This window comes from Musa acuminata, chromosome BXJ3-7, assembly GCF_036884655.1.
Source record: "Musa acuminata AAA Group cultivar baxijiao chromosome BXJ3-7, Cavendish_Baxijiao_AAA, whole genome shotgun sequence".
NCBI classification, from domain to species: Eukaryota; Viridiplantae; Streptophyta; class Magnoliopsida; order Zingiberales; family Musaceae; genus Musa; species Musa acuminata.
Window position 1 is genome coordinate 40,035,683 of NC_088355.1, and position 11,590 is coordinate 40,047,272.

General features: G+C 36.9%; 1 protein-coding gene across 1 annotated transcript; it reads left to right on the forward strand.

Annotated features, from left to right (window-relative positions):
* Positions 1-1,198: 1,198 nt before the first annotated feature.
* Positions 1,199-11,368, forward strand: LOC135643557 (ABC transporter A family member 7-like). Its single transcript, XM_065160648.1, has 19 exons — positions 1,199-1,433; positions 1,525-1,809; positions 2,016-2,367; positions 2,469-2,551; positions 2,678-2,822; positions 4,454-4,573; positions 4,661-4,785; positions 5,907-6,065; positions 6,317-6,479; positions 6,562-6,687; positions 6,798-6,881; positions 7,038-7,399; positions 8,158-8,358; positions 8,751-8,860; positions 8,973-9,057; positions 9,953-10,081; positions 10,175-10,280; positions 10,479-10,567; positions 10,789-11,368. Exons 2-19 carry the CDS (start codon positions 1,714-1,716, stop codon positions 11,086-11,088), a joined length of 2,835 nt encoding a protein of 944 aa, XP_065016720.1. The 5' UTR covers positions 1,199-1,433; positions 1,525-1,713; the 3' UTR covers positions 11,089-11,368.
* Positions 11,369-11,590: the final 222 nt, after the last annotated feature.

Consider the following 11,590-nt stretch of genomic DNA (forward strand, 5'->3'; position numbering starts at 1 on the left):
CAAATGGTTAGAGTCGGAGAGAAATGCGAAGAGAAGTTGTGATCGCTTCTCTTCCTCTCACCTCCCTGATGAGATTGTGGAAGTTAGCATAGAGAAAGAGATGGCTTCTGCTCCGCTGTTGTGATCGCTTCTGAGATGTTGCGCTTTGACTTGGGTGTTACAACAAGAACGCTGTTAAATCTTGTTACGCAAAACCATGAAAGATGATGACTTGTGCTCCGCTGTTGTTTGACTTCTTTGTTCTATGATCGTATGAAGGCGTGAGATATAACTCTTCGTCATCACTTAAACTCAGCTCATCAAATTTAGCAGATTTGATTCTTGGAGGAGAAGTTAGTGACTTGCGTTCAAAAATACTCCGACGTTGAAACTGGAGTGATGTGTGTAGCTTAGACTCGAGCATTAATTAAGGAAATCAACACACTAGTTCTTGATTTTGAACGTAGCAGTTGGTTTTCACATTGGTAGAGTTGCGTGTGTACAGGATTTTGGATACATATGGTTGACTTGTATCGCCCTGTGTCAGCCATCATGAGCTCATGGGATACATTCAATGCTTCGTGGCCAAGTTAGTACTGCTGGTTAGTCATTCTAAGCATATGAGCGCCGAATATTCAAACTGGTGTGCACGAGGAATTGGACGTCAAACTTAGAACATCTCACCTACTTTACTCGAGCTTATGTCCAGGATGTTTTATAGCTACAAGGAAAGAGTTGGACGTCTCACAGGTTGGGTTACTTTGACTTCTAAATTGCGTTCTGAGGCCGCAACGTGCGATAGGTTGCAACCAGTTGACTTTTGGTGATAATAGTGTTTATCGTCGTCGTTTTCAGAAGACTACACCCTCTCCGAAGAACACAGTCCACTAAAAATGAACGGAACGGAACAAATCTGTGGCTGTTTCGAAGCTGAAACGTGGCATTATTCTGTACCGCCGGTGAAGAAGAAGGCAATGCTCGATGGACTGTTCTTATTTGAACGCCTTACATATGTTAGGCACCGAGATTTGGATAAGCACGTTGATGATGATATATGAGGGTGGAACCTCTTAATCGGTCGTGATTGCAACATCAAATGAATGTATGACTGGTCTGAGAGGTGCCGTAGCGTTTAACTTGTCGTTATAACGGAATGACGAGCGAGCGATACTGGAGATGATGGTATCGAACGAAGTAGATGTGATGAAACATCACAACTCGTCAGGGAATCAATTAGCTGAGGGACTCCTTACGTCCTTTCTTCGTGGTTATCCCAGTCCAAACCTCCCACCATCTCGGAAATTTCTGCGGTCTCACGGCCATTGGTTCCCGGCGTGGAGTTTTCGCCGGGAGGACGAGAACAAAACTCCCATCTATCATCATCGTTATTTTTATTTTGCTGCTGCCGTCACGTGGTTGCGATGTGACCCACATCACAATCCGACATCCACCAGGTTGATAATACCAAGCCCCAAAATCCAACTTCGAGCTTCCATCGTCCGGTCTTGCCCCCAATCTTTCATTGGTCCTCGCATGCTTCTGCAGGTTGTTCCGAGAAATTTCCCTCTCGGTCCCGGAGAGAGTCGCGGCTATAAAAGTCATCATCGAGAACCGAAACACGCAAGGATCAGAGCAGAGGCCGCGAGGGAAGAACAACCCTAACCCAACTAAAATTGAACATGGTTTATCACTCCCTTTCGCGGGCGTAAAGGAGGAGGAGAGAAGAAACAGTAGATGGAGTCAATCTCCTCCGCCGCCTCTTCCTCTGGCCGTCCCGCCAGCTTCTTCACCCAAGCCAATGCTCTCCTTCGCAAGAATCTCACCTTCCAGGTTTCGCCTCTCTCTCTCTCTCTCTCTCTCTCTCTCTCTCTCTCTCTATCTGTCTCTCGGGGATGAATAAAGAATCAAGTCATGAAATGGATTGCAATTCGATGAACGGTTTTGTCTTATGTTCTTTTTCTTCTTTCTTTCTTTGGATCATGCAAGTCTTTTAATTAACTGATTACTGTACTCATGTGCTCTTCCAAACCCCGCAGAAGCGGAACCTGAAGACCAACATCGGGATCGTCGCGTTCCCCATCTTTATCTGCGTCCTGATCGTCCTCATTCAGCAAGTGATCAACAACGAGCTGAACAAGGATAAGTTCCAATGCGGGTGCCAGGGAGGCGACTGCGGCCTCCAGTACTCGACGCTGGATCAGGTCGACACTTGCCCCATTTCAAGCCCTCCTGAGTGGTCCGCTCTCATCCAAGTTCCTCGCCCCCAGTATCGCGCCGTCAGAACTGACTTTTCTCTATCTGCCGACTTGCCCGATGAGTCCTGCAGAGCTTCCCAGTCCTGTCCCGCGGCAGTGCTCCTCACTGGCGGTAACCGATCCCTCGCGCAAAGTATGTGATGCTCACCCGATGAATTTGTCTCTTTTGGTTGATGTCATCAAGCAACGATCTGCTACGAATGAATAACTCTGAACTTGATTCATCATTGATAGGTCTAGCGCAGAGTCTGTTTCTAAGCTCTTCCTCTGCGTTGAATTTCTCGGATTATCCCAGTAGTTTGTCGAATGTCATCCTCGTAATATTCTTCTCTCTTGTTTTGTTTCTTTTTGTATATTTGACTCACCCGCTTGAGTAAGTCCTTGGCTTGTTTGTTGTCGTTGTTCATAAATTGAGCCATTTTTACTCTTTCTTTGATCTTTAGGGGACGGATACACCTACCGAGAACACACAATTCATTGAACCAGCTTTTGTCTCTGACAGGCCCTTTTATGTAGTCCAACCGCAATGCACAACAAACGCAACAAGTCCAATTTCGTTTAAAAATGCCAACATATCGATTGAGCTAGGTAGGGATTTTTTTTCTTGCTTATGTACAAGGCTACCTAGTTTTCTTTGCATCACTTTTTTCAAATTATAAATTTATCTGAGATATGGTTTATTTAAATTATTTCACTATGCTGCAATTCTTATCTATAAACCTCACCTTTGTGGTTCTGTTTATATCGAAAACAATTTTATCTCAGCAGCCACATAGTATGTTAAAGAGGAACACTCTACTTTCTCCTCTTTTATACAACAGAAGAAAAGACAGGTCTTGTGCCCAAGAATATAGACAAGAAAATTGTTTGTGTGTTGCTTACTTCATATCCTTGTCGATTGCTTGTATGTAACGTCTTGCTGATTTCTCAAAACTGAAGAAACAAGGTACTCACTAATTCTTTCTCACCAATTCACTCTTTTTTTTTTAGGTGCCAAAATGAAGAACATACAACTTTAAGATATAATTTTTCTATCCTTGATATTTGAAGAATCATGATGCTCAACAGTATAAAATTTGTCAAGCCAAATACTGATGTCTGAAGAAATTAAAGAAATTTTCAAACACTTCTTTAGAGGAGCTAGCAGAAAAAACCTTATATACAACCTTTCTGGCGCTTGCTAAGATATGAATGTAACCATCTCCTCACAACATGCATAGACTTATGCTCCTTATTTGTAATTAGGCTCATGATCCGTAGGTTAGTATTAGACCATTGTTTTTCCTACATAATGCCAATATTTATTTATTAGTTTTCTGAATTTTTTGATATCCTGTTTGATCACTATGAAATGAAGATTTGGAAGCACAATTGAAGTTCCTGTTTTGGCTAACGACCAAAAAATCGTATGGACACTTCCATTTATGTTTTGAGTTATTTTTTCCACAATAAAGTGTTATAGATATTAAATTAAGTCAATCTACATTAGAAATTTATTTGGGTTTTCTATCATGTTTCGTAAGTTACAAATAATAACACTGATGCAGGATTTTATTTATAACTTATGAACTCGCATACGATAAAAGTCTAATTGGAACAAAAAGTCTTTTTATGGCAAAGAGTTATCTTGTTGTGAAATTATAACCACCATAAAATCATAACACAAGTGTAATCTTATCTTGTATATAAACAACTGTCTCGTTTATGTATGGGAGGTCTCTTGAAGAACGGAACCACAAACAGTTGGTACATCTTCTTCTCTTGTCTTTTTGCAGTATAGATGAAGATGGTCAAAGAGCCACATCATGAAAAAGTAAAGGGAAATAAAAATCAATGTGCATTATTTTACATGATATTGGTGGAAAGGAGTTAATAAAGTGGAAAAATAATTTCAAAGATGCATTAGAATATTAGTTCTTGTGAGTAAATCTTAGAAAAATTACCATCATGTTCTTTCTGCAAACTTCAGTATTGTTTAGGCCTCAACATCTGAAACCTACAAAAGTGTGGACTTTTGACTTAAACTAGGGTGGCTCTAAATTTTGCACAGAATGTCAAATAATAAAATCCATGCTTATTGGAACTTTTACAACCATTATTAAAAAGATGTGGTACAAGATTGTTTGAGGTTATATTCTCCAGATGCTTATATCATCACCTTTAAACTTTTGCTAAAATATGCTATGTTCTGAATCTTTAATTTTTGGAAATCGGTATAGGGTTTAAGTGTGTTCAAGGTTTGACTTTGTGGCGCGATAATTCATCATTGATAAATGATGAGTTGTTTAAGGGTTATCGACAAGGAAATTCAGAGAGGAAGGCAAATGAGTTCATTGCAGGTGATCTTCTTAAAGTTCTTGGTCTTCGTTTTTCTTTTCTTGGAGTTTGACTTCGCTTGTTTATACCAATAATGATTTCTCTTGCAGCCTATGACTTCTTGAATTCTGATGAGAATGGTTTCAATTTAAACATTTGGTACAACTCAACCTATAATAATGACACTGGTTTTGTTGAAGTTGCATTGGTTCGCGTTCCTCGCACAGTGAATGCGGTACGTATGCTCACCACTTTTGTAATCTCCGATATTTCAAATTGTCTGGTGGTATTTTAATTTCTACCAACTGATTGGCTACTCATACCAGGAGTAAGTATGATAAAAAATCTACATGGTCACTCGAACTTTTTTGCTTGTTTCTTCTTGCTAAGAATGAAAACTCACAATTCTAAAAGATTAAGAAGGTCAGACTGGCAGAATGAAGTCGTTGTGCGTGTGTGCAATGTTGTGTCAGTTGGAGAGTAGTTGGGTTTTTTCTTTTTATATTTGCATTTTCATTGCTCCACTAAGATTGCTTCATTTATGATTGTCTCTATTTTTTTCTTTGTTTACTGGAGTAGTAGAAACTATCGTTAGTTTTTTTACATAATAATGGTGGTTATCCCTTGGATGGGGGACCTTTAATTATTTATAAATATTAAGCAACCTCATCTTGAGAATTTTATCTGGATTATTGTTCTTAGATGCATCCAACTCCTAAGGAAACTAATGAAAGTGTAGCATGGAATTGACAATATTGCACCTACCGTAAGACACCTGAGCAGTTATTCAAACTCCATAGTGGAAAGCATAATAAGTTTTCTATGGAATTTAATGTATTTAACTGAAGCGAACAGCTCAGACTCCTTGCTTTTGGCCCTATGTTCGATTATTCTATTTTATTCTTTCTTCACTATTGAGTAAGGTGTTAATTTTGATTATACTATTCATCAAATACCTTTTCAGTGTATTTTTAATGTATTCCAAGTTATGAATGAGATCAATATTTCACTGGATGTCCATATGTTGTAAGACCATTTAATCATTCGCCTGAAATTTGAGGGAGAAAATCTAGAGAGAGCTAGTTGGCTAACTTACAATACTGGCCATATGTTAAGCGGATTATCAGTTCTGTTTTGCATGCCTTGTGTGCTTTTCACATCATGTATATTTAACTGTCTATTTATGGCTTTGTGTCTAAACAATAAGAAAATAAAAATGAGTCTCACCTTGATGATCACTCCTAACACTAATTTAATTTTTTAGTTTATTCATTTTTGTCCCTGAATTAATATCAATATAGAATACATCATTATTATTTGATCTTTTACAAAATCATTCATCTTTGTGTTTTATAGGCCTCCAATGCCTACCTGAAGTTTCAAAAAGGTGTTGGTGCAATGGTAATGTTTGATTTTGTTAAAGAAATGCCAAAAACTGGAACAGACCGGAGGTTTGACTTTTCTTCACTTCTTGGTCCATTATTCTTCACGTGGATCATTGAGCTACTTTTCCCAGTAAGTTTAATAAGACATAATGTGCATAATATAGATATACTAAAGTTATGTCCTTGTATGCCATAAATTTAGTGCAAACTGCTAAGTTTATGTGGTGCAACATGTCTTTGCGTGGTATTTCTCTTCTTGGAAGTTTGCTTATTCACATGTCATGGACTTCATTCTACGAATATCTGCAGAGTACCTTTGCTTAATCTACTCTTCTAAGATTCTGTTAACCATGGCTAAGTAAAGCTTTGTTTCTCATGTAGGTTATTCTCACATATATTGTCTACGAGAAGCAACAAAAGTTACGAATCATGATGAAAATGCATGGGCTAAAGGATGGACCTTACTGGTTCATATCTTACATTTATTTTTTCTTTCTATCAGCAGTCTACATGATATGTTTTGTGATATTTGGCTCTCTAATAGGTAACATAAGTTGACATCTTCATTAGTTTGTGCATGAAAATAATAAGCTTTTTCTTAATTGGATAAACTTTCTCCATCTCAGGTCTAAAATTTTTCAGATTGAATGACTACAGCATACAAGTTGTTTTCTATTTCATTTACATAAACTTGCAGATAGCGGTGGCCTTTCTTATAGCACCTTTCTTTTCTGCTGTGAAAACTGCCACAGGTGAGAATTAAATGACTAAATGATTGAAATAAAAAGAAATATATCTTGCTAAATCTTCTGATAGAAGTATATAGAAACCCATTTTGATGATATGAAATCTGATGCTGCAGTGTTTGGTTACATTTATGTATTCGGTTCTGGCTTACTGGGAGAGTTCCTCTTGCGTTTTTTTATTGAAGATACCAGCTTCCCAAGTAAGTGAGAACATCACATGAAATTCTTTCATATGATACAATCTTAAAGATATTTTGACCTGAAATTTTATGTTCAATCATATTTCAAGAAGAAGATTGTTTTTTTATTCTTTTGAGTTCTGAGCATTACAAAGAGGAGCTTTCTTTATTTTTCAGGAGGTTGGATTCTAGTCATGGAGCTTGTTCCTGGATTTTCCTTGTATCGTGGGCTATTTGAGTTTTCACAGTATTCTTTTAGTGGAGATAATATGGGGACTTCTGGTATGAAGTGGGGAGATTTAGATGATAGTCAAAATGGAATGAAAGCTGTGTTGATTATAATGTTTGTTGAGTGGCTAGTTCTGCTTGTAGTTGCATTCTACTTGGATCAGGTAATAGGAGGTGGAATCAGGAAGGATCCTATTTTTTTTCTACGCTATTTCCAGAAGAAGTCTTCAGTATCCCAAAGAAAGCCTAGTTTTCAGAGACAAGGATCCAAAGTTTTTGTTGAAATGGAGAGACCTGATGTTTCTCAAGAAGTAAGTTGCACTATTTGCCAGCATTGCCAGTCAACTATTTTGTTGTGCTCTGTTTTCATATATGAATAGCCAGAAACAATTTGTCTGAATGTCAATTGATCAGAATTTAAAAAGTTCATTTCCCAGAAAAGCAAACCCTTCCTCTGTTCAATGTATGTCTTAAAATGTTTGCACATTAGACAGGCCATGCAGAATCAGAAATTTAGAAAAAAAATTATTTTTTATGGATTGCTTAATAGAAAGAGGGCTTGTTAAATCTCAGTTTTTATTTTGAATTTTACACAATTATTTTAGTTTCAACTGAAAGCAACTCAAGGAGTGATTAAAATACTCTTGGTACTTGAACCTGAAGTATTAAAATATGTTGACTATTTTGTAAAGACAGACCATTGGTGATGGCAAAATGCATTAAGTTCGCAAGTCTCAGGAAATGGATATCTTCTTTAAGTTAAACCTATGCTGGATTGTTATGTATTTCTAATTAACTCAAGAACTAGCTATCCAATTAAGGGTTAGTTATCTTAGATTATATTGCTTTTCTTAGATTTTGTAAGATATAAATGTCCAAAAATATTAGTACACAACTTATTTTATTTGCTGATTACTTGTATTCTTTGGAATACGCTGCCATGATCAGCCTAGCTATTTTTCTTTTATATCTTGCAGGTTGTGTTGTCTCTTAATATTGCATTTAACTGTCTTCTTTGACAACCCTTAATTAATTTTCATCATTCATTTAATGCCTTTATTCATGTCAGAGAGAAGTTGTGGAGCAACTGCTTCTGGAATCCAGTTTTAGTCATGCAGTCATTTCTGATAATCTCAAAAAAGTCTACCCTGGACGGGATGGAAATCCAGACAAACTTGCAGTTCGAGGGCTGTCTCTTGCTTTACCTAATGGTGAATGTTTTGGCATGCTTGGCCCTAATGGTGCTGGAAAAACTACCTTTATCAATATGGTTAGTGGCAACTTTGTTCACTTAGGTTTTCTCTAAATGAACGCATTACATTGAGATGCTTACCTAGAGTTATTAACCTCATCAGTGACTGCATTATATAGACTTGGGTTTATCATCTCTTCCAAAAGTTAACTGGCAGTTGTTTGACATGTACATTCTTCTGTTAGTGATATGAAATCCATTTTCTTGAAAAGAAAGTTCATTCCACTTGTCTTTGCTGAATTTTTTGGTCCCTATAAAGGCAATTTTAGAATTGGAGAAGGTAAACTTTTAAGAATCCATGTAGAATTTTTTTATATGATATTTAGATTGACTGCAATTTTTTTTTCAATTGGAATGACTCTAAAATATGTTAGACCATACAAAAATTGTCCTAACACCTGTATCCACAGATGATTGGGCTTATTACACCGACCTCCGGCACTGCTTATGTTCAGGGAGTGGACATAAGGACCAATATGGACGAAATTTACACAAGCATGGGTGTATGCCCACAGCATGAGTAAGAGCTCCAAATCTTAGGATTTCACAGTTTTAGAAGTTTCATGAAGAGAACTATTATCATCTTCAATTGAACCATTGTTAGTCTTATTAGTCGTCATTGTACTGCACAGCTTGCTTTGGGAGACATTAACTGGCAGAGAACATCTATTATTTTATGGTCGACTGAAAAACCTTAAAGGTGCTGCATTGCTGCAGGTATTACATCATTATCAATCTGGTGTCTTATACCCGAGTTAAAATTTTGATTTTAGACATATGTTACTTACTGCTTTACATACAGAATTATTTTGAGAACTAAATAGATTTTCAGGTGCACCTTATGCACTTTAGCTGCTTATGTCTTGATCTATATGCCAACTTCTATTTCATCAGCTTCAGAAACACGGGGTAATGATCTTTTCCAACAAAGTAATAATAGGAGTGTCTAAACATATGCATATTGCGGCTTTTAGGAGGCCAATATGATGAGAATGTTCATGAGTTCCACCAACATTTAGCAATTAAAGGTTGGGAAACAAATGTTGTTTTTGTTATTAATGGTAATTGAACAAAATCTTATATCTGGACATGATTGTTCATTAGTCCAACCAAGCAAGTTTTAAAGTGAATATGAAAGAAGGTACCACGTCGTAACTGAATTGATCAATTTGCTTCCTATGTAAGGAACCTTTCTGTTTTAGTCTTCTTCCATGGAGCCATCTACGTGTTGCTTATCAGCAAGTTCCCCTGGTCAAACAATGTAAAATATCTACATTATCAAATATTTTAGTTAGGTAAGGAAAATATTTTGTATGGAACTAGCATCCTGCTTATTTTAAAAAATGTAGTAGTTCCTTGAAATGAGAATGAATTCCTTATATGATGAGGAAAGCGATGAGAACTATCACAAGAGAGAGATTAAAAAAAATGTTAGACATATGTTTGTACCTTAAAACAAATGCAGTTACGAGGTCATGGGACCTCGAAGTAGTTAGATTTATGAATTTGTATCCTATGAGTATTTAAGTTTCTTAGAGTGCACCTGCATTGTGTAAATACAAATACTTCCCAGCATCTCTGTTTTATGATGCCCTTTTTCATTTCCTTACAGGCAGTTGATGAATCTTTGAAGAGTGTAAATTTGTTTTATGGTGGTGTTGGAGATAAACAAGCTGGAAAATATAGCGGTGGAATGAAAAGGAGGCTGAGTGTCGCAATTTCACTGATTGGTGATCCTAAGGTATATGTGTTGCTGATGATTTTAGACCTTTAAATTGAGTAGCAAAAAAAACAAAATCATATAAGAAAAATTTACAATTTGATATTATGTCAGGTAGTGTACATGGATGAACCAAGCACAGGACTAGACCCAGCATCAAGAAACAACTTATGGAATGTTGTGAAGAATGCAAAAAGAGACCGAGCAATTATACTCACAAGTATCAATATTTCCACCACATTTTTGCTGATGTCAAGTCTGGGCTCTAGCAAGAACAGACTATGATATATTGTCTTTTCCTAAATAATATAAAAATTAACTATTAACTTGTGCCAATAGTGCAGATTCAATCAACAATTTCATTGCATTTTTATTATTAGTTATTTTTATGCCAATAATTGTTTCTAATTGTTTTCAGCACACTCCATGGAGGAAGCCGAGGTATTGTGTGATCGTCTGGGCATCTTTGTTGATGGAGGTTTCCAGTGCATAGGAAATCCAAAGGAGGTAGGATAATATGCAATTTTATACATGAATGTTGGTGCTTTTTGCAAAACACGATTTTACAATTTTTACTGGGTGAGCCAAAGTTTGAGCTACATGATCGGTTAAACAAGTTGTTAACACACTTTTAACCTGGCAATATAAGTTTGAAATATCACACAAAGCCTATGTTTAAAGAGTAGGATGTACTAAAAAGATTTCCATTCACTGGTGTGTTATGGCAGCTCAAGGCTAGGTACGGTGGATCGTATGTCTTCACAATGACCACATCCGTAAACGAGGAAGAGGAGGTTGAAAGCTTAGTTCGGCAGCTATCTCCAAGTGCAAACAAGATATATCATATTTCTGGGACCCAAAAATTCGAGTTGCCCAAGCAGGAGGTCAGAATTGCTGATGTCTTCCGAGCAGTCGAGATCGCAAAGAGTAAATTCACGATTCACGCATGGGGTCTGGCTGACACCACATTGGAGGATGTCTTCATCAAAGTTGCCAAAGGCGCACAATCGTTGAATGTGCTTTCGTGATTCTTGCTGCAGCTGCCATCTATATCACCTTGCTCGATAATTTTGTATTCAGACTTCACTTCCTTAACGAATTCTTGCTGCTAAGTTATTTTACCTTTATGCTTTGATTATTCTATGATCCATATGTAGATAGATAGCATACGAATTCATGGAATGTGGATTAATATTTGTGGCTGATTAGGAAATACTCTGAAGTAGAATAAGTTTTCATCGTCTGCAGCACTATTTTTATGTATATCTTGTCGTGACTCCTTTCAATACTATGCTGTGCTTCTTTTCATGTTATCATTTGTATTAGATGGTAGCAACCAGTCTCCAAATTGGACATTTTGCTGGTTCGCAGTCGAATCTAACTATAAAGCATATCTTTACGGATTGAATTTGACCGTGAGGCAGATCCTTTCACTATGATGCAATTAAATATGATCTTAAAATATCCCTCTACGATGATATAATTGAATCTGATGGTAAAATATCTCCTATCTCTAAAACGTTATCGATC

Bases quoted from the DNA above. Each gene is read 5' to 3' on its own strand.
- LOC135643557 (XM_065160648.1), top strand. From the start codon at position 1,714: ATGGAGTCAATCTCCTCCGCCGCCTCTTCCTCTGGCCGTCCCGCCAGC. The intron at 6,688-6,797 runs GTGAGAATTAAA...CTGATGCTGCAG, and splicing joins TGCTGTGAAAACTGCCACAG to TGTTTGGTTACATTTATGTA. The intron at 10,281-10,478 runs GTATCAATATTT...AATTGTTTTCAG, and splicing joins CCGAGCAATTATACTCACAA to CACACTCCATGGAGGAAGCC.